Source organism: Annulohypoxylon maeteangense (genome assembly GCF_022496945.1).
Source record: "Annulohypoxylon maeteangense strain CBS 123835 unplaced genomic scaffold GGS22scaffold_21, whole genome shotgun sequence".
NCBI classification, from domain to species: Eukaryota; Fungi; Ascomycota; class Sordariomycetes; order Xylariales; family Hypoxylaceae; genus Annulohypoxylon; species Annulohypoxylon maeteangense.
In genome coordinates this window covers 284,321-306,411 of record NW_025953268.1, presented here as the reverse complement: position 1 = coordinate 306,411, position 22,091 = coordinate 284,321, and the positions used below count along the sequence as shown (strand labels likewise).

At 48.4% G+C, this 22,091-nt stretch overlaps 6 protein-coding genes and 1 non-coding gene across 7 annotated transcripts; 3 read left to right on the top strand and 4 right to left on the bottom strand.

The window, feature by feature from the left end:
- The first annotated feature begins 269 nt into the window (after positions 1 to 269).
- Positions 270 to 5,301, top strand: GGS22DRAFT_75640 (uncharacterized protein). Its single transcript, XM_047968026.1, has one exon. The coding sequence runs from the start codon at positions 620 to 622 to the stop codon at positions 5,081 to 5,083; it is 4,464 nt and encodes a 1,487-aa protein (XP_047814928.1). The 5' UTR covers positions 270 to 619; the 3' UTR covers positions 5,084 to 5,301.
- A 1,066-nt stretch (positions 5,302 to 6,367) lies between these two features.
- Positions 6,368 to 8,754, bottom strand: GGS22DRAFT_75619 (ent-kaurene oxidase). Its single transcript, XM_047968025.1, has 5 exons — positions 8,120 to 8,754; positions 7,938 to 8,063; positions 7,715 to 7,874; positions 7,056 to 7,658; positions 6,368 to 6,972 (listed from the first exon to the last, which is right to left on the bottom strand). Exons 1-5 carry the CDS (start codon positions 8,363 to 8,365, stop codon positions 6,488 to 6,490), a joined length of 1,620 nt encoding a protein of 539 aa, XP_047814927.1. The 5' UTR covers positions 8,366 to 8,754; the 3' UTR covers positions 6,368 to 6,487.
- A 1,863-nt stretch (positions 8,755 to 10,617) lies between these two features.
- Positions 10,618 to 13,237, top strand: GGS22DRAFT_181907 (uncharacterized protein; the record flags this gene model as incomplete). The annotated part of the gene is made up of 4 exons (XM_047963908.1): positions 10,618 to 10,842; positions 10,910 to 10,991; positions 11,025 to 12,199; positions 12,569 to 13,237. 4 exons carry the CDS (start codon positions 10,618 to 10,620, stop codon positions 13,235 to 13,237), a joined length of 2,151 nt encoding a protein of 716 aa, XP_047814926.1.
- Positions 13,238 to 13,267: 30 nt separating this feature from the next.
- GGS22DRAFT_75609 (PAF acetylhydrolase) lies at positions 13,268 to 15,620 on the bottom strand. The gene is made up of 2 exons (XM_047968024.1): positions 15,106 to 15,620; positions 13,268 to 15,032 (listed from the first exon to the last, which is right to left on the bottom strand). The coding sequence occupies exons 1-2, from the start codon at positions 15,429 to 15,431 to the stop codon at positions 13,580 to 13,582; spliced, it is 1,779 nt and encodes a 592-aa protein (XP_047814925.1). The 5' UTR covers positions 15,432 to 15,620; the 3' UTR covers positions 13,268 to 13,579.
- Positions 15,621 to 16,375: 755 nt separating this feature from the next.
- Positions 16,376 to 18,699, bottom strand: GGS22DRAFT_75598 (aminopeptidase I zinc metalloprotease-domain-containing protein). The gene is made up of 2 exons (XM_047968023.1): positions 17,584 to 18,699; positions 16,376 to 17,529 (listed from the first exon to the last, which is right to left on the bottom strand). Exons 1-2 carry the CDS (start codon positions 18,338 to 18,340, stop codon positions 16,586 to 16,588), a joined length of 1,701 nt encoding a protein of 566 aa, XP_047814924.1. The 5' UTR covers positions 18,341 to 18,699; the 3' UTR covers positions 16,376 to 16,585.
- A 360-nt stretch (positions 18,700 to 19,059) lies between these two features.
- GGS22DRAFT_t124 lies at positions 19,060 to 19,161 on the bottom strand. The gene has a single exon. It is a non-coding gene; the product is annotated as a tRNA-Leu (tRNA).
- Positions 19,162 to 19,950: 789 nt separating this feature from the next.
- GGS22DRAFT_181904 (cytochrome P450) lies at positions 19,951 to 22,081 on the top strand (the record flags this gene model as incomplete). Its single annotated transcript, XM_047963907.1, has 6 exons — positions 19,951 to 19,988; positions 20,198 to 20,300; positions 20,352 to 20,766; positions 20,834 to 21,262; positions 21,392 to 21,583; positions 21,651 to 22,081. 6 exons carry the CDS (start codon positions 19,951 to 19,953, stop codon positions 22,079 to 22,081), a joined length of 1,608 nt encoding a protein of 535 aa, XP_047814923.1.
- Between the last annotated feature and the right edge of the window lie 10 nt (positions 22,082 to 22,091).

Sequence of the window (22,091 nt, the reverse complement as noted above, 5' to 3'; positions counted from 1 at the left end):
CATCTAGATACGCCGGCAAGGTTGTCCCCCACTCGTCACCAACTCGACTTAGACCCTCCCCGAGCCCGGATCACGTCGACCTCCGCTTACGGATTTCATATTAGACTTCCACCCCTTCCCGGCGACCTGTATACCTGCTCCCCTCGCTTAATATTCGTTATTGTAATAATTTATTTCATTTCATACACCTGCTCATGGGCTAGCAAGTTGCGATTTGCCATTCATCCTGGTCGTTTTTGAATGCCTGTCTAGTTTTGTGGTCTGATATCCCTGGACAAGGATTCATAATATTAACTGGACTGTTGTGGAACACTCGGCTTTTCTTGTTTATCAAGCCGGTCTATGAACGCCTATTCTGTCTTGCCAGTCTCGTCGCCTCATTGAAATGGTGTGGTCAGTCAGCACCTAATTGACGAGCTGTAATATTGGGAAGCCAATCGCAACGATACCTAGGTACCTACGAGGTTGTCTCCATTGGCATGTCTACGATTGGTCTTACTGCTGACCACCCATTCAAGATAATAACCTGCAAATTTACACAACAATAGTTAATAACATGGACGCCTGATCCTGGGGTGGTTGAATATCGAACTTCTTTTTGAAGATATCAGGGGTTGTCATGGCGTCCATCCGTTCGCGCTCGGAATCCCGGACGAGGTCAGGTGATGAATCACGGTCAAAGAGAAGGGGAGGGGTAATGGAGACATCGAGACAAGAATTCTCGCCGGCGTTAAGTCAAATCGCCCGGAAAGAGGCTGATAATGCCCGCCTTGGGTCTTCGTCAATTCCTCAGCCTAGGATGCAGCAGAGTCGAATACCTCAAAATGCTTCTGTTCGAAAGCTGCCCGGCCAGAAGACTTTGGCGAGACCTCCTTTAACTCACGAAACGCAGTCTTGGTCGACAAGTACCGGGCAGTCGTCCGCACGTGTACCGAAACCTTCCACATCGGCTGCACGTGGACAACCCGACCCGAGCCAACCTTCCCGTGTTGCCTTGCTTCGGAAACCACCAAGCCTATCCCAGGAACCGCCAAGTATGCTGAACCAGTCCCGTTCAAATTCAGGGAGAACGGGTTCATCCTCTTCAATCCCAAAGTCACAGACGTCTATGGATTCCAGCGTTCCTTACACGGATCGGAGCATCACCGCTAGCCCCGTTGAGATCCGAACAGCGCAGAAATTTGAATTGCCCCGAACGGCTATACAACCCTCTATGGTATATCCGGAGCTGGATCGCTATCGAGATATTGAAATCCCCATTTCGAGAGAAGGTCCAAGTATAGATCTACCATTTAAGCTCGCAACGGAGAACTTGCCACCGCCAACGCCACTCTTCTCCGGCGGGAGCAGTCACAGTCAACTAAGCACCTTCAGTGCTAGTCCTTCTACTAGGTTTTCCGAGTCACCGGGTCCCGGACCTTATAGCCGAGACACGACCCCGACCTCAATGTCGTCACAATCCCCCGGGCTAATCGTACCGCATCGCCTTCCTATTTCTAGAGCGAGGCAAGCAAGTCCGGCTGAAACCAGACCACCTGTAACCCGGAGAAGAGCCGGCAGCATACCAAATGAAGAAGAAGCTTTTGGCACCGACTCGCATGGCCTTGCAGCAGTCCGAGAAGTATTAACATCGTCATCGTCGAATTCGACGGTACGGCCCGATGACAGGAAGGAGAAGAAAGTACGTAGAGGACCAACTCCCGCACTGAACCCGCCTCCCAGGAAATCGTCCCAAAAGTTCAACAGAGAAAAAGTGGAAGTCGAACCCCTATCTAAAGTTCCTCGGATACCTACACGATCGTCCTTGAGATCACCGTCCCCAGCAAAAGTATCTGATTCGGCTCAGGATAGAGCTCGGAGAACTGCACCTACGTCGAGAATTCGACCAGCACCGCCCTCAAGGCCCAGTAGAGATAGAACACCTGACCTTTACTCTCAATTCGGTGGCCCAATGCCTATAATTCAGAGTAATCTATCTTCAACAAGCCTCGCGGACAAACGTTATAGTGGCCAAATAATACCTAGTTCCTTACCGCGATCAACGACGCCATCTACCCAGGAACGCTCAATTTCATCAAAAGCCCCGGTTTCTCGGGAACCTACTCCAGCACCACGACCAGGTGTTTCAAAAGCGGCTCAACCAAGCCAAGTAGAAAGGGGCAAAACCACTAGGACACCTAGCCCGGCCACGACGTTCAAAACACGATTCCCCCTCTTCGGGCGACGAACTAAGACGGCCCCAGAAGTACCACAGGTGGAAAAGAAAGAGAAACCTACTCGAAAAGGTCCAGCGGCTGGAACAGGCCACGAAGGGTATGGCAGAATCGGTGCAATTAGAAGACGTAGCGGGATGCCAGGCCCGATCTCTCCCCTGGACAGCCTCGCAAGCCCTCAATCAACCGACCAGTTCTTATTGGAACGAATGAATCCCGTGATAATTTCCGGTGGTGAAATTGTGGATAACCAAAATACGAGCTTCGAGTTAACAAGAACGGAAAGCAGCCAGAGCGTCGTTTCAAGTCGCCCAGGCATTGGTTCTCGCAACAACTCGTTTATTTCGGTATCCTCGAGAGAGGAAACGCGACAAACGCTATGGCCTTCAGCGTTTCCTCGACCGTCAATTCAAACTCGTCGCCCGTCTGAGAGTAGCGATTCGGAAGCGGGTGTGATGGGGCCAACCATTGCGTTTCGAAGGTCAATTCAGCGGCTCCAATCCCCCAGCCGCGCCCCTTTGAACCTACCAAAGCCCATCATCACTACACAGACGACGTCTCCATCAGTAGGAAGCGTAGATACGAGCACATTTACCGACGACTCGCAATTAGAATCACGACCGGATGCTAGTCGTGCGAAGGCCGAACTAAAGGCCGCACCAAAAAAGCTAACAAAACGTGCTAAATCACCTCGTAAATGGAATCTATTCAGTAGATCCCAAAGTCAGCCTTCGAAGGACCGCAAGAAAGTCGAGGCGAGTGTGTCAGCAGCAGTGAAACCTACGAAGGGTAAATCGGTCGCATTTTACACCATGATGGATTCTTCTGAACAAGACGAAACCGAGGACCAAGATGTTTGCGATATTTTGAGGGAGGCCGAGGTATTGGTTCCGTTCATGCCTACCGGCGAACATGGTCGAAATTTGTCCGAGAGCAGCCAGTCATTACTAGAAATACCGCCCAGTCATCAACTGCAAACGGAGAAAATTACCCCAGAACCAATGAAACGAAATCCGCCTAATGCCAAAGAATCGCAGAGATCTTCGATGTCGAAGTCGCGGAACGTAACTCCCAGCACTCCATCTTCCGCTACCCCGAAAGCCCGCCCAAGCAGGCTTCCTCAAGTTGGTAGGATACCTAAAGTTGTCACTACTCGCCCCGAACAGACATCTCCTAAGAGTTTCTCCCGTCCTTTCCATCGAGTCAGCCTGCGAATACCACCTCCCGACCTAAGCCGAGTCGACAGAGGCTCAGTTGCGAAAGGGCCAAGTCCGCCTAGACCCTGGTATCCGGAACAGACTCGAGAAGAGCCAGCAGAAACCTCTATCGAACAGGAACCGCCTAGTGGAGACACACCTCTTGGGCTAGGGTTTGGGAATGAGTTTCTTTCCTTCCCGCCCCCAAAAGATTCAGAGCGCACGACAAGTTCTGGATCCGGCAGCTCGGAATTAATAAATGTATCCAACCATACAGCGTTACCCCCGGCACCGAATGCCCCACTTACCGAGGATGAAATCTGGGATGAATATAACGACTTTTTGGGCGACACTCCGCCGTCGGCGACTTCTTCTCGTGGCACCCCTTTCCATCTGGAAACTTACGAGTCAAAGCTTGCGAAGAAATTAGGTCGGGTACCCGAATCGCCTACCATCGTAACCCATCATGCCAGGGACATTCGTGACTCTATCGAGACCGGAAAGGCTGCTACATCGTCAAGTCATTATAGCGCTGATATGACGGCTAGAATAAACGCTGCCTTTAGATTCGGCTCTGATCAGCCAGCTACGCCCTTCTCGGTCTCCGAGTTTGTATCCGGATATGGCGATCATGACAATAGCAACGTTCAACTGACCAACGCCTCCGCTTCCATAAAACGAGACAGTTCGTCCTCTAACAAAAGTGCCAAGACTAAACGAAGTTCCAGCAGCAGCCGTAATAGTGAAGTTTCGCCTCTTTCCCAAGTCAACCTTCGGGTCGGCTCAATGACAGTTAGCAAGTGGCTCTCGTTTGGCCATGTACTATTCAGTCCAGTCCGTGAGGACCTCATCAACGACGATGGTTCAAAACGCCAATCAATACTTGTCATTGATGGATTGGGCAACGATGACTGGTCCTTTTATGCAGCGGAGACGTATCCCAATGCAACATTTTTCAACTTGTCTCCCCGTGCACCTTTAACGCCAGAGCAGCGGTCGACCCCCTCATTTCCTCTCTCGCCGCCCAACCACCACCAGATCCAATTCGCTTCGCACATGGATAAATTTCCCTTTGGTCCAGACAGTTTCACAGCAGTTGTATTCCGGTTCCCTTCTGCGGCGCCGGAAACTCATTATCGGAATATTATTTCCGAAGCGCGCCGCGTTCTGAAGCCCGGTGGATATATTGAGTTGTCTATCCTTGACGTGGACTTGAACAATATGGGAACCCGTTCTCGACGTGCCGTACGCCGCCTCAAGGAGCAAGTCAACGCGCGCAATCCTGACTACAGCCTCAGCAGTACAGCGGACCTCATCCTCCGCCTCCTCGGCAAACGAGGGTTTACTGACGTCAAGAAATGTCGCGTCGGCGTGCCTGTTGCGAGTGCGATAACTAGTTCTTCTAGTGCTAAGGGGAAGAAGAAGGACGAAAGGAGCTTGGCAGAGATGATGAATGACAAGACCGAAATGGGCGACGAAAATATCACGAATATGGTTTCGAGAGTCGGACGATGGTGGTACAACAAATGTTACGAGACTTCGACCGGGAAGTCTACTAGCATTTGGAATGATAAATCTTTGCTGGCTGAATGTGAGGAGTGGGGAACGAGCCTCAAACTCATGGTATGCCACGCTAGGAAACCTGAAGTAGGAGGACGAGTTGCAAGCATATGATGTGGTCCTTGCATATAATGGTCTGGCCTAGGCGCCCCGAATCTTTATTCACGATATTTCCGACAACTCCTCCCTGGAAAATCGAATTTCTATCTACCTACTAACGAATATTCTTTATGATCAACCGACCAACATTTACAACAATAACACATTCCCGAAGTTAGACATCGCCTTGTCGCTTCCTTCAGCATTACGTCACAAGCAATATTACAGAAGCATCGCAAAAAGCATTTGCAACAAGATCTCAAAAGGGCGCGAGCCCATTCAGCATGAAAATCTAGTTTTTATTTATCAGACGGGCAGGGACCAAAGGACTCGAAGTCATTGCACATAAACTGGAGACCCGGGAAAACAGTACGGCTCCGCCAATATTATTCCCGTGCCCTTGATTGGGATCACGATACATTTTCATCACATTTCGCTTCTGGATATATACATGAACAACATATTTGCATCTTATTTTATCGCCGTCTTTTTAAAGGACTACCCTAGTCCGGGCAATTTTTACTATTTAATATTTTATTGCTCATTGTCGCGGGATTGGCCTCCGTGGAGGCTTCCGGAGCTCATGGACAAGAGTACTTGGAAGTTGGGTTATTTGGGACGGTTCTGGGTAGGGGAGGCTGCATCTTTGATATTCGTCGCGGCAATGGCTGGCTATTGCAGCCTCAACGGTCGCTTCGGTCAGCATGTGGTCAAGCATTTAGGCGAGCGGAGGGCTCTGGAAGCGAATTATGACGGGGAAGGGAAAACTGAGGTGATGCGATATGTGATGAGTGAAACGGTTTGAAGGGAAAAGTATGATGAGTCATGATATCTTATGATGGTGAGGAAGCATAGGAGTCTCGAAAATTGTTACGAGACAGTAGATATTTAGTACTCATATTAGCGAGCGCAGCGAGTCCAGAGATACCCCCATTCTTTTCTCATGATAATAAAAGCATCATTCAAACTTAAAATATTTCTTAATATGGTTCACTAAAGTCTGCAAGTGAGCTCTGAGCTTTGTTCAAATCCCAATATTGATACTAGCAACAAGTGGGTATTGGAGGAGGTAAATATCATCTCCTCTGCCTAAATAACATGACGTGCCTAGGTATTTACATCAAATGTATATACAACCATATGCTCCGAGTAAACCCGTTCGATCCCGTCCGCCCTTGAAACGCCGTTTATAGTGACCTTGGAATCCTAATACACTTGCAATGGTATAGTTGGGTATATGCAGGTTCTCTCTCCCTCCCTCTTCGCTTCTATCCTCTATGCCGTATTCCCCTCGTATATCGAAACAATAGATACTGGGTAGGTAAGACAGATAATATACTGGACAAATCAGCCCCGGAAGCTCCTGGCCCCGGGGCTTATCCTCCCTCCTCACCCCATCCTCACCCCCACAAGTTTTTCTCAACATGCCGACCTCCTCCGAAACATGATCTCGGCAGTCATGCTCGGGCTCTTGGTCATCATGAACATATTCGGCGCGGGCCGACCCTCGCCGTCGCGCAGCTTGATGTCGTAGTTCAGCAGCAGGTAGGCGAGCACCATCTTTATCTCGCAGGAGGCGAAGAAGCGCCCCGGACAGGCGTGCTTGCCTAGCCCGAAGTTCATCGCCGCGTCGCTGATGCTGGTGAATTGCCATCGCCCGTTGGGGTTTGTGGGAGGGTCGTCTGTTGGGGAGGGGGTGGTGGGGGAACTGCTGGTGGATTGTGGTTGTGATTGTGGCTGTTGGCGCAGCTTCCAGAATCGTAGGCCGTCGAAGACGTCGGGGTTGCTGTAGTACCGCGCGTCGATGGCGACGCCGGCCATCGGTGCGAGAAGGCTGGTGCCGGCGGGGAGGTGCGTGCCGTCGGAGAGGTCGATGGGTTTCATTACTTTGCGGATGAAGGATGCTGGATGTGTTAGTTTTTCTATATATTTTTTTCTGTGACTAGATGATAGGTCAAGTTCGGTTACGACCTTGATGTGTACTTACTGACGTTGCCGGACAGTCGTTGCGACTCCTTGATGAAGCTGTCCAGCTTTTTCAACCGCGGCATACTATCCTTCCTACCCCATGCCTCGTCGTCCTCTAGGACCTCACGCGCCTCCTCTCGTAATATCTCTTGCATGTCTTGGTGAACGGCTAAATCGTAAATGCAGTCCGTCGTGAGGTTGCTCGTCGTGTGTATCGATGCGGCACTCAAGAGCAGTTGAACTTTTCCTTGTATGTAGAAATCCCTCTTCTGGTCCTCTGGTAATGCATCCAACAGCCATTGGACAAAGTCGTCGGGTTTCTCATAGCCGGGAATTTCGGAATCACGGATACGCTCCTCGATGATGGGTGTTAGCATTGCCTGCGCCTTCTCCAGGTCCTTCTCGATCGTGCGTAGCTCTGATACCAGGTACTGTGCGGCGGGGCGCATCCACGGCGGGAAAAACTGTAGCTTGATGACCGCGATGAAGGCCGTCACGGCAAAGTTAATGCTCACGTCCATCCACTCCTCCATCCGGTTAAGCGCGGGTCCAACGAAAATACGTCCGCTTAAACGCGATACCGTCCGGATCATGAAGGGCTGGATTTTGAAGGGGGTCCATTCTATAATATCGATCAGTTGACTAGTCGTATCGAGCAGCACCGTTCATGTGGTCTACCTTCACACTCGGGGAACTCCGTTGCGATGATGTATTCGAGTTCCTCCTTGAGCTGCGGTGTCATCCGCGCAAGTTGCCCAGTCATCTTACACTTGAGGAGTAAGGAAAGGGTATCGGCATGTTGTCCAGCACAGAGCTTAGTGTATTCGCTGAGCATAGCCTATTCCAACTATTTAGCTCTTGGCATCTCATTAATAAAAACTAACTGGAGTTATATACGAACCTCTTTCACAGCCGTCCTCGCGCTCAAGGTATCCTCAGGAAGTCCCTTAAGCTCACCAACCAACGACGCCGGGATGATGGTTCTCACACCTTCCGTCGTCTTGATTTGGTATACAGCATCGCGAAACTATATGTAGGTTAATACTAGACGGACAAGTTTCAGGTCATACGATATGAACGAACCTTGGAATAGCTGTCCTTCACCAGGGTATCGGCGCTGAACATCCATTTTAATCGTGACGCCTTATAGAACGGTGCCGAGACACCACATTTTTGCTTGTCTGGTTGGAATAGCCATATACAGAGTAGTATCGCGCTAATAGCGACGTAATAACTTAGGCGACTACCGCCTAAGACGTTACTCGGTAATACATCTGCGACTGTTGTAAAGTTGGTGCGAGGGCTCGCATTCTCTATTATTGAAGGCATCGTGAGAAGGTAGGATGATGAGAAGAGAAGCAAAGGGGTTAGAAGAAGGGAATAAGGATAATTCGCCCGCGGCTCTCGTAGTAAACGGTGCTGATCATTAGTAGGTATCGTTACTTCCAGTAGACCATTCCGTGATTCTGTTGAGATGAATTCAAGTGGACAAGTGGACAAACGGTCCACGGCGTATACAGCGACGCTTCGAACCACGATCCACGCGAATTATTCAAATTAGTTAGCCGTACGGTTTCTCAACTCATACACTAATTATGACCGAAAGCTGAAAAGTTCTACTAAGAAACGCCCCGTCGGCGGATGTCGTCCAAGTCGAATGTAAACGTCAATTCATTCCCACTGTTGGATCATAACCATCACTTCCGGCTTTTCGAATCAAACGAATAATTTAATTAGCAATTCAAGGCCACTATAGGCTAGATAGAAGGGAATGAAGAAGAAGAGTAAGAGAAGAAAAAAAGAAGTGAATAAATTGTTTGGTCAACAAACTACTAGAATTAAAACAGTTTACATGAATGAGTTTCTCATGATACAAGGAGCTATCCAAGATGGAATCATGGATACCTGCGAAGGTAGGAGAGAAACACTCGCGACCCCATCGCGTCGAATATTCATCCTAGTCGTCTTGGCAAAGACGGCTACTACATAGAATGTCTTCTCACTGAAATCTAGTAGCATTTCGTGCCTCGTATGTAAAATTTAGAGACTGAAGGGGGTTGACCATGTCGCTGCTTTCGGTTTCCGACTAGGACCCTGAAACGAAGAGCTACTGGATTGAAGCTAAGTGTTCCGGGACGTGCCATCTCCGAACCCTAGCAGCCCAGTCGGCTCTTCTTTGCGGCTGGAAGCGCCTCATCTTTCCGGTTTTAGCAGGGCTTGCAGTTGAAGTACGGGATCGCAGTCTTCTAACGACTTTTCTAAAATAAAATAAAATATAGGTAAATATAAATAAAAATAAAAAATGTTGAGAACTCATCCTTCACTTTTCTATTCTCCTTATATATATTATACCTATTTCCTATTAATTAGCTAGCTAGGTAGGAATTCAGGAGTTCATACGAGTTACGGTGACAGTCCGGCAGACATCAAGCAGGCTCTACACTTCTTGGCACTGTCTCATCGGGCAGATCCCCCGACAAGGCCTTTATCCGCCCCGGCTTTAACGAGTCTGATCTTCGTGCGTAAAACTCGCTCGTTTTGGCTATCCTACACCTATTCTCCCTGGTCACGTCTCCGTACAGTCTGAGCTGCCAATAGATCTACAGCCCAACAAGCAATTCGGATCGATTGAGCGACACAATCGGCGCCGGGAATTGTCCACGGCACTGGGGTTCTTATTGTTCGCAGGGCAATTTCAGCCGAATGAGTCCATGTGCCTAGACAGCCCCGTAGCTTCGACCTGCCTTCTTTCAGGCTTCCACAAGTCTTATCTTGTTCGTGTCTCCACATCGCCAATGTTGTTGATGATCCCCCAAACTCCGAAGACATTACAGAATCGAAGCCTGCAATACTATAGGTAATTTATTATGTTTCCACATAGATAAGGCGTAGCGTCGGCTCTTCTCCAGCCGTAAGAGGCGCTCTAGCTCAACGCAACCTCTACATACCAAGAAATGAATAAAAGTTCTTCAGTTTCTCCACTGAACGTGAGGTATTCTGCCAGAATAGCGTCAGAATAAATGGGCCATGTGTGAACCACCCGAAATGGTACTGTATTACACTGTGTTTTGATCTATCCCCTATATTATCTAACTAGGAAATTGTCAGCTTTACCACAGCATCGAAGAGTCTAGGGGATAGTATACTTACAGTGTATTACAGTAGTATTAATACATGGCTCGCACATGGCTCACTTATTCTGACGCTATTCTGTCTGCCTACTCAACCGAAGCACGACAAGGCTTAGAATATTAAATTATGGCTGTGAATTGCGAAGAGCTGCTGATGTGTTCACCAGTGGCTTTGAAAACTAATGCTGCATCTATGACGGTAATAACTGCCCAGGTGGCTTCGTGGCGTATTATGGGAAATTCCATTGGCCTCATAATTACTCTACAGTGTATCACTACAGGTTCGTTAGGAGGCGGTGCGTGGAAAGTGCACAATTGGGTAGATACGGCTTACAATCTTTTGATGATAACACTTGTACTTGCCCTCTCTTTTTTGTTCTTCGTTCTTCGTTCTTCTATCACATCATACACTATAGACCATATTTATCGAGACGGTATGGCAGAGAAATAATGGAGGCTCTCGTTGCCGTAGGCCTTGCCTCGAATGTGCTGCAGTTTGTCGATTTCACAACTAAATTAATCGGCATTTCAAACGAACTCCGAAATCATGCAGCCTCATCTGAAAATAGAGACCACCGAGTGATTGCAACACACCTAGTAACCCTTTCCCAAAACATAAGTGATTCGGTTAAGGCGATCTCTCAAAATTCCGGCAATGCCTCGTCGGAAGAGAAGGTATGTAACACTATCCTTATTTCATATCTTTTACGATTTCGCATATTAATTTTAGGCGGTTCATTAGGATCTCCAACAAGTAGCCGATAAGTGCTGCGAGCTTGCGAATGATCTCCTAAAACGACTTGATGCGTGCGGTATCAAACCTGGTCAGAATGCTAGTCGACTTCAACGTGCCAAAGGGACCCTCAAGACCATTTGGAATAAACGAGAGATTGGTGAAATTTCAAGCAGGCTGGAAAACTTCAGAAGTGAATTGATTCTGTACTATGCGTTCCAAAATGGAAAAACGCAAGCAGATCAACAGCAAAGGCAGTCGAGTAAGGACGACATCCAAGCGATCTTGGACAGACTCGATGACCTAGGTCCTGTGATCGAGAGGGTAAAGCATGGTATCATCGACAAATCCAACGTTCAGCACTCTGAATTACTAAATTCCATTGCTGAGGCGCGGTCCGAGAATGCGCAATTTCATGCTCAGGCCTCAAAACAAGTCCTTGCGGATCAGTCTGCGGTTCTTGGTAAACTGGATGGACTCGAAGCTTCCATGACAACTCTAAATGTCGGCATCCAGGATATGCAGCGTCAACACTCGAGTACGATCGAACCCCTAGCGCAAGCCACGGTTGAGAACTCGACTTTCCTTGCCAGCATAGTCCAACATGTTTCTCTATCCAGCGGCTCCGGTAGCTCACTTCGACATGCGCTGCGGCCTCTTCTGGAAGAGTACAAGGAGACATTTATTGCGGAAGTGAAGAAGGAATTCCGAGTGGCGGCTCGGTCCGAGATGGAAAACATGCTCCAGAAAGCGTTCCCGGCACTTGATGAGATGCAATCTCGCGGCGAAGCAACTCAGCGAGAACATACCGCGGTAGTGGATGAAGTTAGTAGCGAAACAGGCCCGGGCGACTTCGATTCGCAAAGCTCTTTTGAACCACAGGATCCCGAGATTATCAGGAAACAAAACCCTGACCAATCCGATAAAAACAGGCTCACGATAATTTATCGTAAATCTTGGTTTCTTAAAACTAGCATAGGAATACTCTCGCTAAATATTCGAGATCGAATCTACTTCGATGCCTTTGGGAGTCCAACGGAGGTGTACGAGCTTGCAGCGCAATTTACCCCATCTCCACGTTGGTTCTCCACCGGTCGTTTGCTTATATACGAGAATAGATCCGATGCTAGAGGAAGCCCGGAATTCGGTCTCAGACTACGGTCACATCGTGTTCTCGATAAGAACCATGAAGTTTGGGGTGTCATACGTAGTGGCCACATCTCTCGCCTCTGCGATATGCTGTCGCAGAAAATCATTTCAACCTCAGATACAAATGCTTTCGGTAGGACACTGCTTTATGTAAGTAAAAAAATGATATGAAAGCGCGATAGTTAAGTAGAAGGTGCTAAGAAAATACAGGTTGCTGTGTTCGCCGGTCATCTAGACATCTGTAAGGTGCTGGTGCAGAGTGGTGCCGATATCAACGCGCACAATGGGTAACGCACTGTGATCGAGGATACCGTTGAGTTGCATACTAACGAGGTCGTTGTTAGTTTCGGGCAAAGTATTATAGAAAATGCAATGTCTCCTCTTGTATTATGGATAAATCGACAAGGCAGAGATATATTTCACTATCTTTTGAGTTTAGGAGCCAACCTAGAAGATTTATGGTTAAACGATTTAGCACTCCAGTACATGGCCACGTCAACATTATACATAGTCACTCAGGAATCACGACAAGACAACATTGATCAATTTCTTCGGGACTGGATACCATTATGTCGATTGGTAGACTTCGATTTTCACATTCCTGATGGATTCACTTTTTTAGAGGTTGTTATAAAGGACCAAACAATATACGAAACTTGGTTCTATAATGAACCCGCAATATCGTATATCCAGTTTGATGCAATAGCTCAGTTAAAGATCGAGGGTTCTTCTTTGGCGGATCCCTCGGGTAGACATATGGCGTTTGCTACTATGAGCTTATACTATGAGCTTAGATTAGCTAATGACCGATCAGGCATATCTAAAGAGGCCTCACCTACGCTATCAACCTCTTACCGCGACTATTACGTGAACACGCAAGTAGCTAACCGTTTATTATTTCTGGAATACGTCATATCGAAACAAATTAATGAACGCCCTGACAGCATTTTTTCTACCTATTATGGTGACTCGACATCGTATAAATTCTATCACTCTCGCTGGAGAAGCATATGGGAAGGGATATTAGAAGACCATGGGTTCGACGTTGGCTGGGTATATAGGGAAGATGATAGACGGCGCCGTGTAGGCGTAGGGGAAACCACAGCTCACGAAGTCGATGTCGTTGTCGATACCTCTCAAGCCTTGGAAGTGAAACGGCGACGAGGCTACGAGAATTCCGACGACTAAAAGGATTATAAGAGGAGTTATCTAGATATCAATTTTATCATGTTACTGTTCCAGATAATGCTAAGAGTTAATAATCTTCAAAGTAAACATAGACTTGAAAAAAACCAAACCCGTCGCGGTCGTACTGGTACAGATACGTTATGAATCCATACGTATCTGAGATAAGCTATTTGTTTCCTCTAAAAACGCCGTATAGCCAGTATTTTTCCAACCCACCTCCCAACTCTTTTTCGCAACACCACAACACCTTTTCTTACTCTATACTGATCCCGCAAAGTAAGAAGAATATAAAAAAGGACAACCTCCTAATACCGATCCAACGCCAACCATGCCCACAGACTTTCAACGACTCTCAACCGCCGCACCCTCCGTAACATGAGGTTCAATAACACCCGCCATCTCCGGCTCCCGCGCCTCAGCCGCCTGATCGCCCGTCTCCAGCACATCGTCCTTAGCACCAACACTCTCCACCGCGGCCTCCGCATCGCCCATACCCACGATATCGATCCAGCGCCACGCATCAACAACGCCATTCCCACCACGATCGAAAATCGCCCTATCATCACTCACCCCATCGTCAGAACCGCCATCGCCCCCCTCGACCACAACACCAACAACCCCACCCTTCCCATCAATCCCACTCTCCTCACCAACACCCATCTTCCCCTCCGCAACCCCATCCACCAAATCACCCGTCCAAGTCCTCGCAACCGGAACCCCATTAACACGGAGCACCTGCAGCAGGGCCCTGCGATTAAGCCTCAGCGCGCGATCGGGTTCCTCCGATTTATAGATCTTGAACATGAGCCAGGGGAACAGGACGCCGAAGTCAGATTGACTGAGGTGGGCGGAACGCTCGACGAAGAAGAAGTGCGGCTCGGCGAGCTTGACGCCGGAGCTGTAGAAGGCGGAGGCGAGGACGGAGGGCGCGGAGGGGGAGGGAGAAAGAGCGCGCGCGGTTACGTGGAGGTGTTCTTTCCAGTTGTGGAAGTCTTCGGAGGATACGGCGAGGAGGGCTGTGCCGCCTGGGGAGGGGGAGGGGGATGGTGACGATGGTGGGGATGTGGGGGAGGCGTAGGCGGGGAGGGGGAGGTCCCAGAGGGGTTTTGTGGTTTTGGAGAGGAGTGGGAAACACCACATATCCATGAGGATCGTCACGTTACGCGGTGTCACTTGCCGGTATATCGAGGAGTCGCGGGAAGGTACGTATAGCGGGTCCGTCATGGCCTCGAGCTCCGGGCGGCCGGCGTAGAAGACGGATTTGAGGAACTGGACCATGGTGGCGGAGCCGAAGCTGTGGCCGGCGAAGATAATACTACCGGGCTCTTGCACGTGCAGTTGTCCGACGAACTGCGCGAGGGAAGGCGTGCTCTTGTTTAGGTTCGTCAGGGCCGATCCCCGGTCGATTCCTAGTAGAGCCTCGTGCACTAACCCCATCTCCCATAGCCGGATGCGTAGCTGGTCGTTGCGCAAGGCATGAGTCTCGTCGTTGGGGTCGTGTGGGATGCGTCTGTACGGCACTTCGCGTCGCGTATTACGTACGAAGTATCGGTTTTGCTGTGATGGGATCCGGATGAACGATTTGACGGCGCTGCCGTCTCGGTGCTCGGGACATATGACCACGACGCCGTGAGAGGCGAGGGACCCGACGATCTGCGAGTATGCGTTCCTGCTGCCGCCGAGGCCGTGGGAGAAGATGACTGTCGGCCATCGGTTGTTCGGGGTGTTGGGCTCGAGTATCGGCGCGTTCTTAACGACCGGTATGTAGGTGTAGTGGAGATGTCTCGGTAAGAAGCTATACATAGAATTGCGATTAGATACTTTGCCTCGTGTAGATCTGACAACTGTAATGACGGTTTCCGACTTACGAGACTGCTTGTGCCACTAATTGCCCGACTCCTAGAAACTGTATGTAGGCAGATAGGTGATCACGCTGCGGAGCCGGGAGCCATGTGATACGCTTGCCTTGGGCATCCGGGTGCGCCGGGTAGAACATCCGGAACTGTACCGTCTCTATATCGGCTGCATTGTCTGGTGCTGGGGCTGGGGAATCAAGCTCTGAAACTGGTATCTCAACATCGGCGGTACCGACTTTGTAAGGACCGGTATACTCTGGGAAGCTGGGGATAGGATTTAGTCGTGACAGGAGAGAGCTCCACTTGTCGGAGCTCAAGGAATTTGCTGGTTGCGCCATGGATCGTCGCCGATGGCTTGATATTGTCCGAATCTATTAGAAGAAGTGTTCCGTAACGGTCGGCGTTGATCTTGTCGGATCGAATTATTCGGGTATCTTATTACAGCACAAACGAGTGATTCAGAACTTTAAAATGATAGGTAATCGGAAATTCGTAAGATCGGGTTTCTCGAAGTTCGTTCGTATTAATCGATAGAGAAGATAAAATTCAAGGGCTTGCCGGCGCTAACGATTAAAAAAAAGTGATTTCACGGAGCACAGCCTCGTCGCTTCCGGTTAAGTTTTACTCGGCAAGTGTACAGAAAAGGAAGGACGTCTATTAATAAATATAACAGGGATATCACAGAAGAATGAAGGTTTGTCTTTTTATTAGAATGATCTATGAAGTATAAAATGTTGAAGGCGTGAAGGTGCAAAGGGTATAAGGTTTGGTTATCTTAAATCTAGAGAAGGAAAGATGGATGGCCTGATTGTTGAAAGAAATTCCCTTTCCAACCTGGAACTTCCAAGGTTGAAAATAAACTAAGTTAGCCAATGAGAATTCACAATTCCTTGGCTTCTTCACCTTACCTTAGCTGGGTAACACGTCATCAACCCAGCTAATACGTGTGGCTGAGTCCTTGAACATATTCTTTTGTAGCACTGACACCTACTACTAATTAAATACTATGACAATTTAAGATTTGGGATAACTCTTATTTTCGTTTGAATTCATATTTGATCACACGATGGTCGCGTGCTCCAATGCGAAATTCAGAATAGTTCCCGGAAAAAAAAGTAGAATGCCCGGCGGACCCGACTAACTCAATGCCGGGACGTAGTGTGCCATCGAAAGTTTTATAGCTCCCCTAGCGGACCCTTGATTGCATCATCCTGCATTTGCACGTGAAGGGGTGCATTAGATGGCTTCTAGTTCCTACAGATTACCGCTCCTAGGTATCAAATGCTTACAGCACCATGAAGTATAAAATTTCTATGTATTACCGGATATCCTAGCATCCATGGAGAAACCCGTCTAGCTCTAAACAGTCAACTCTATATCTCTATATACCCAATCAATGTGCCCTTTAGAGACAACTGGACAGATATTAACATACATATTACATGTTCGTACACGTCGAAGATAATGACTCCAAGTTGAAAACTTGGTAAGTTCATTGCCACTCGGCATCAACCTTCTCCCACTTGTCCAGGAATCCCTTAAAGAACTTGACACCCAGACCAGGATCCAATGATCCACAGGTAGCACGGATAGAATGCATGCTAAGCTGAGCCATTCCCGCGTCGATGGACTTGACGCCCAAGGCACTACTTAGCATAGGACCGACTGTGCCACCGCTTCTCGAGTCGTTTCGAATCTGGAAAACTTGTGGTGTGCAGTCGCTCAACTCGCAAACTCTGGTGATTATAGCGGTCGAGACTGAATCCGTAGTCATGTGACCATTACTATCCGCAGCGATAGATATTCCAACGTTAAGTCGAGGTGTGTGATCCTCTAGATAACGGCCTAGGAAGTTGGGGTTCACGGCGTGGGTGACATCGGCCGATACGAGGAACGATTGTGCGTACGTCTGGCCTAGGATACCAGGACCGAACGTCTTGCTCTCCCCGCACAACGATTCCACCGTTCTCTCGATGACAGAAGGCAAGAAATTACCCCTAGCGCCCTGGCGCAGAAGAGAACCAATCTCTTCGTCGTCAAAAAGTGCAACTAGCTTTATGATTCCGTCGTCGTCGTTTGCTTCCGAGGCTAGTAATCCCTCAAATGCAGCCCAACTGCATAACTTATCATCGATCCTGCCCGCGAATATGAACTCCTTATCCAATCCACCCACTGTTGCGGGCTGGAGATCAAAGAGCTCTAGTTCCCAATTTACAATTTGCGAGTAGTCTTCTATACCAAGCTCCTTCGCAATTATTTTGACGAGTCTCGGCGGCTGGGTGGCGGCAAACGATCCAGCCGGACCGAGAGGTTGAGCCGTTGATGATGAAATGTCAGAATTGTCAAGTCCGATAATTGGCACAGCCTCAGTCTCCTTGTTTTGTTGGCCCATTATCCCAACGCCAAAATGCGGTGCGAGTGTGGGTATTTTAGCAACTATATCCAATTAGTATCAAAACGATTATTGTCTACGGATAAGCTTATGCTTACTGGGCCAGTCGAGTTTGACGAGCTTGCTTGAGGTCTTGCCGGACTCATCTCGTACAATAACTCTACCTCCGATGCTAAGATCCCGATCCCACCAAGTTTCGTTTAGACCACCAGCGTATGGGGCGACACCTAGCTGAACATAGCCAGCCTTAGTTGGTTTGTTGCTGACAGGCTTGAGCTTCGCGGTCAAAGCATCGATATGACCTGCAACCATAGCAACACCGTTACCAGGCTTAAATGCCTTTCCAACCGTAAATGCGATGACGGAGGTACCATTTCGCGTCACGAAATATTTGCCACCAGCCTCGAGTTTTCCGGACCAATCATCCCGTGCGGGAAGTTCCTTGTAACCAAGGGATGATGCCTTGTCCTTGAAATAACCAACAGCATGGAATATGGTAGGATTTTCCTGCATAAACTTAAGGAAGGGTTCGGTGAAAGCCTCAGGCTTCGTTGACATGACTTTACACAAGGAGCAGGAGTTTCGGTCGTCTCTGAGTCGGAGGGCGAGTGATTCGGTATGATGCTCTGGTAAGTCTCGGTAGCAAGAATCGCAAAGGCTCAACCAGCCACAGCCAGCCAAATTGCCTACAATGAATGCTTTTTCAGCATCGGACATCGTTTTCTTCTTCTCGAATTCGGAAGGGTTCGCGAAGCTGGATAATCGAGAGGTGTTTAAGGAATTGGCAGCAGCAACGCTTCGTAAAGACATGTTGGAGCTGCGTTGCCGTAGGAAGTCGGACGTGTGTCGAGTCATGATTGAATAAACGGCTTTCGATTTGCAGATAAACTAGGTACCTGGTCGCAAGAGATTTCAACAGAATGTAAAGTTCTTTTAGACGCCGTCTATGCAGAGAAATTAGGTAGTTAATGTTCTGGAGGATCAACAGGAGAGAGGTTGGGAAATGAGGTCAACAAGTTCAGAGCTCAGCCGGAACCGCTGTGGATAAGCTCCCAGTCCACGGTATCGCAATTGATAAGACATGTTATCAGCTGCCCTTTCCCAGATGACCTTCTCCTTGCAGGGGTTCTCCGTCAGGTACCCGCGGATCTCACCTCCCCACCTACGGCAGGTACACCTAGCAATCCAAGATCCATCAATTGTTTGAATTATCGGCAGGTAATAATGCTCGGAAATTGTTTTAGTGAAATGTACTAGATATGTATCTGTAGGGAAAAAAGAGACATATTCATACAAACGGCTTGGTAGGTACCTAAGTATCCTGCAAACGATGATGTGATTCATCAATCCTCCAAAATAGCGCGAGACAGCGGGGCTCTTTGGAAGACCAGACAAGAGATTTATCTACCTGGCATAGATCTGTAGAACATGACTCTGCTATTCCATTCAAGCGCATGCACAGTTCATATAAACCCCGTAATTATTGCAGTTGCACCGTCATAGAAAAAGATATAAAGTAGGATCTGTACAGTAGATGGTAGTAAATCTATTATAGAATTAAGGACAAAAAAAGATGATGAGAGTGGGATTCGAACCCACGAGGGTTTCCCCACGAGGAAATCGCGTTAAGATTGAGACCTTAACCTCGCGCCATGGACCAACTCGGCCATCTCACCAATGAATTGTTGAAAGTCAAACTTGTAATAGACTAGATATAGGATGGGTTGACAAGAGGCAGAAGGGCGGACGGACGCACCAATGAACGTCTAGTTTCCCCTTTAGGCAATGCGGGGCTTGGCAAACTTTTACTTGGACGGACTTCAACTAATTCCGGAGTTCAAACGATTTTCACCCTTTTCCAACGTAGAATTCCTACGACAACTATTCGATCAGCTTGGTTGCTAGTTGATGAGCCTTCCAAAATAAGGTCAGAGTTTATTAACACGCTATTTCCAACGACTGACGATGTCTGAGTCTTAGCTGACGCCATCCCAAGTCAGAATCTGTAAGATTTTGGGTAAAAGTAATAGAACTTGTGATGCCGGACCTCGCTAGTGTCGGACATGTAGGTGCTCCATTTCCTCTCCGTCTTGCAGAATATCTACCTTGTACCTATCATAAAATTTACATATAATCGCCTGTTAACCGGCTTGTACGGTCCCCACCAGCCGCTTCCCGGACTGGGCAATCCCACCAACAAGCATGGCTGTAGCAAATTACAAGAAGAGAAAAAGCGCTTACCAACACCGGTGGATATCAACTATTACCGTGTGGTTAACTTTCTTTAAATAGGTTGAATCATAACCCTCGCTTTCTTTTGCCATACCCATGAAACCTATCTTAATCAAGGTGGTTACACCACGGTAGCGATGATGCACAATCCTATAAGATGTCTAGCCTCATCGGAAAACCCGGTCGAAGACAGGCTGATTACTAAAGATCGGTACCTAATAGGAACTTGCGGGATGAATACCTACCTACATATGATCACCTGTCTACCTAGGTAGGTAGTACCTATATAAGTGATATTCTCCTTTTCCTAGGTAAATAGTATCTCTAGTCATTCTCTACGTTGAATTTACATGTCTAGATGTCCAATATGAATTTCCGCAAATCGGCTGTATTCGCATTCCTACTCGTATATGTGATTATACTCATCCCATGGGGAATTATTGATAATAAACCACTATTTGTCAAAACGTTCGGGATCAGAGTTCTCATTAATGTTGCTGTACTAAGAGTTTTACGGTTCTTCTATTTTATCTTATTATACCCTAGTTATTTCTCGCCTTTGAGACATCTACCAGGACCAAATGTACGGCATGAACCAGTTAGTATCTCGTATAGTATCTAACCGTAATTCTAGGACCATAATCTACTTCTCGGCCAAGAAGTAAAGAAATTTCAAGCCGAAAGTCCCGTCGACATCCAACTAAAATGGATGCGTCAGTGGCCAGACGCGCCCTTCATCAGGTATCGCTCGTTCGCGGGCAACGAAGTTCTACTAGTAAACAGCCTAGCCGCATATAAAGCCGTCCTCCAGACCCATGTGTACGACTTCATCAAACCACCGTTCTTCGCACGATTAGTCGGCGAAATCACCGGCGTGGGTCTGTTATTCGCGGAAGGAGAGTCTCATAAACACGAACGAAGATTATTGGCCGGACCGTTCTCCGTCCCGAGCATGAGGAAACTACTCCCCGTGTTTCGAGAAAAAGCGAAGGATCTTTCTGAGGAGTTTGAGAAGTTGCTCGGGAATAAACCTTATGCTGCCGTAGAAAGTAAGACACCAATCAATATATCTCGCTGCTTCCCCCGTTGCCATAAGACTAACATTCGATACTGTAGCAATCGAGACTTTATCAAAGTCAACTATGGACACCATAGGTGTGACCGTGTTGGGGATTGACCTAGATACCCTATCATCGATGTATCCGCAAAGTTTCCAGGAACTTTACGGACGGGTACTTCACCAGGGTCCTATAGGTCAACTGATTTCAGTCGTCAACGCTTTCATACCGATCCGGAAATTTCTCCCCTTCGGAGCGAACCGGAGATTCACTCAGGCAACGACTGATCTCAGAGAAATGCTGCGAGATATCATCCAAAAACGCACTGCGGAGTTGGCCGACGGGACATTTAAGGAGAAGAAAGGAGAATCTAGAGATCTCTTAACCTATATGTTAGAAGAAGCTCAATTGCGTCAACAGGAAACGCATAAGCAAGTCTGGTCTGTAGACGACATTATTGGTCATGTAAGAAAATTTCCCTTTCAGGGTTCTCAGTACACTGATACTAACAAAACCATGTATTTAGCTTCTGAATTTCACATCCGCAGGTTCGACTGACATTCTCCTCATCACCCTAAAAATGCCTACCTCCCAAAACTAACCCACCTCCCCCCAGGCCACGAGAGCACAGCAACAACCATATCCTGGTCCCTCTACGTCCTCGCAACCAACCACGAGATCCAAAACCGCCTACGATCCGAAATCGCCTCCCTGCTAGCCACAAACCCAAACCCCGACTACGACGCCATATCCAGCCTCCCGTTCCTGCACAACTTCGTCCGCGAAGTACTCCGAGTCTTCCCACCATGTGCGCTCCCCCCTTTACCCCCACCGCACCCCCAACTTCATAAACCCCCAAACTAACCCCCACCCAGCATACATGGCCCAACGTAAAACCACCCGCGCCCTAACCATCGAAAACGTGCTCATCCCACAAGGCACCCAAATCGACATAATAATCCCACTCGCGCACCGCGCCCCCTCAATCTGGGGTCCGGACGCCGAAACCTTCAACCCCGACCGCTGGACCGCGCTATCGGGCAACGCAGCCAGCCCGTTCGCCTTCGAAGCCTTCCTGCAGGGCCCGCGGATATGTCCGGGGCGCAACTTCGCGCTGATCGAGGTGAAGGCCGTGCTCGTGGAGCTGGTGTCGAAGTGGCGGTTTTTAGGGGTTGAGGGGAGTGGAGGGGAGTTGTTGATGGGGGGAGAGGAGAGGGTGGGGAAGGGGGTGAAGATTGCGAATCCGAGCTTGACGTATAGGCCTGCGGATGGGCTTTTTGTGAGGTTTGAGAGGTTTGGTGAGTGATGCATCTAAC

What these genes read in the sequence shown, in the direction of transcription:
- GGS22DRAFT_75640 (XM_047968026.1), top strand. Translation starts at nt 620, where the DNA reads ATGGCGTCCATCCGTTCGCGCTCGGAATCCCGGACGAGGTCAGGTGAT.
- GGS22DRAFT_75619 (XM_047968025.1), bottom strand. Translation starts at nt 8,365, where the DNA reads ATGCCTTCAATAATAGAGAATGCGAGCCCTCGCACCAACTTTACAACA. An exon ending in TGAAGGACAGCTATTCCAAG is followed by an intron (nt 8,064 to 8,119) that starts GTTCGTTCATAT and finishes ACCTACATATAG; the next exon opens with TTTCGCGATGCTGTATACCA. An exon ending in ACGACTGTCCGGCAACGTCA is followed by an intron (nt 6,973 to 7,055) that starts GTAAGTACACAT and finishes TAACACATCCAG; the next exon opens with CATCCTTCATCCGCAAAGTA.
- GGS22DRAFT_75609 (XM_047968024.1), bottom strand. Translation starts at nt 15,431, where the DNA reads ATGGCGCAACCAGCAAATTCCTTGAGCTCCGACAAGTGGAGCTCTCTC. An exon ending in TTAGTGGCACAAGCAGTCTC is followed by an intron (nt 15,033 to 15,105) that starts GTAAGTCGGAAA and finishes TTCTATGTATAG; the next exon opens with CTTCTTACCGAGACATCTCC.
- GGS22DRAFT_75598 (XM_047968023.1), bottom strand. Translation starts at nt 18,340, where the DNA reads ATGACTCGACACACGTCCGACTTCCTACGGCAACGCAGCTCCAACATG. An exon ending in CGTCAAACTCGACTGGCCCA is followed by an intron (nt 17,530 to 17,583) that starts GTAAGCATAAGC and finishes AATTGGATATAG; the next exon opens with TTGCTAAAATACCCACACTC.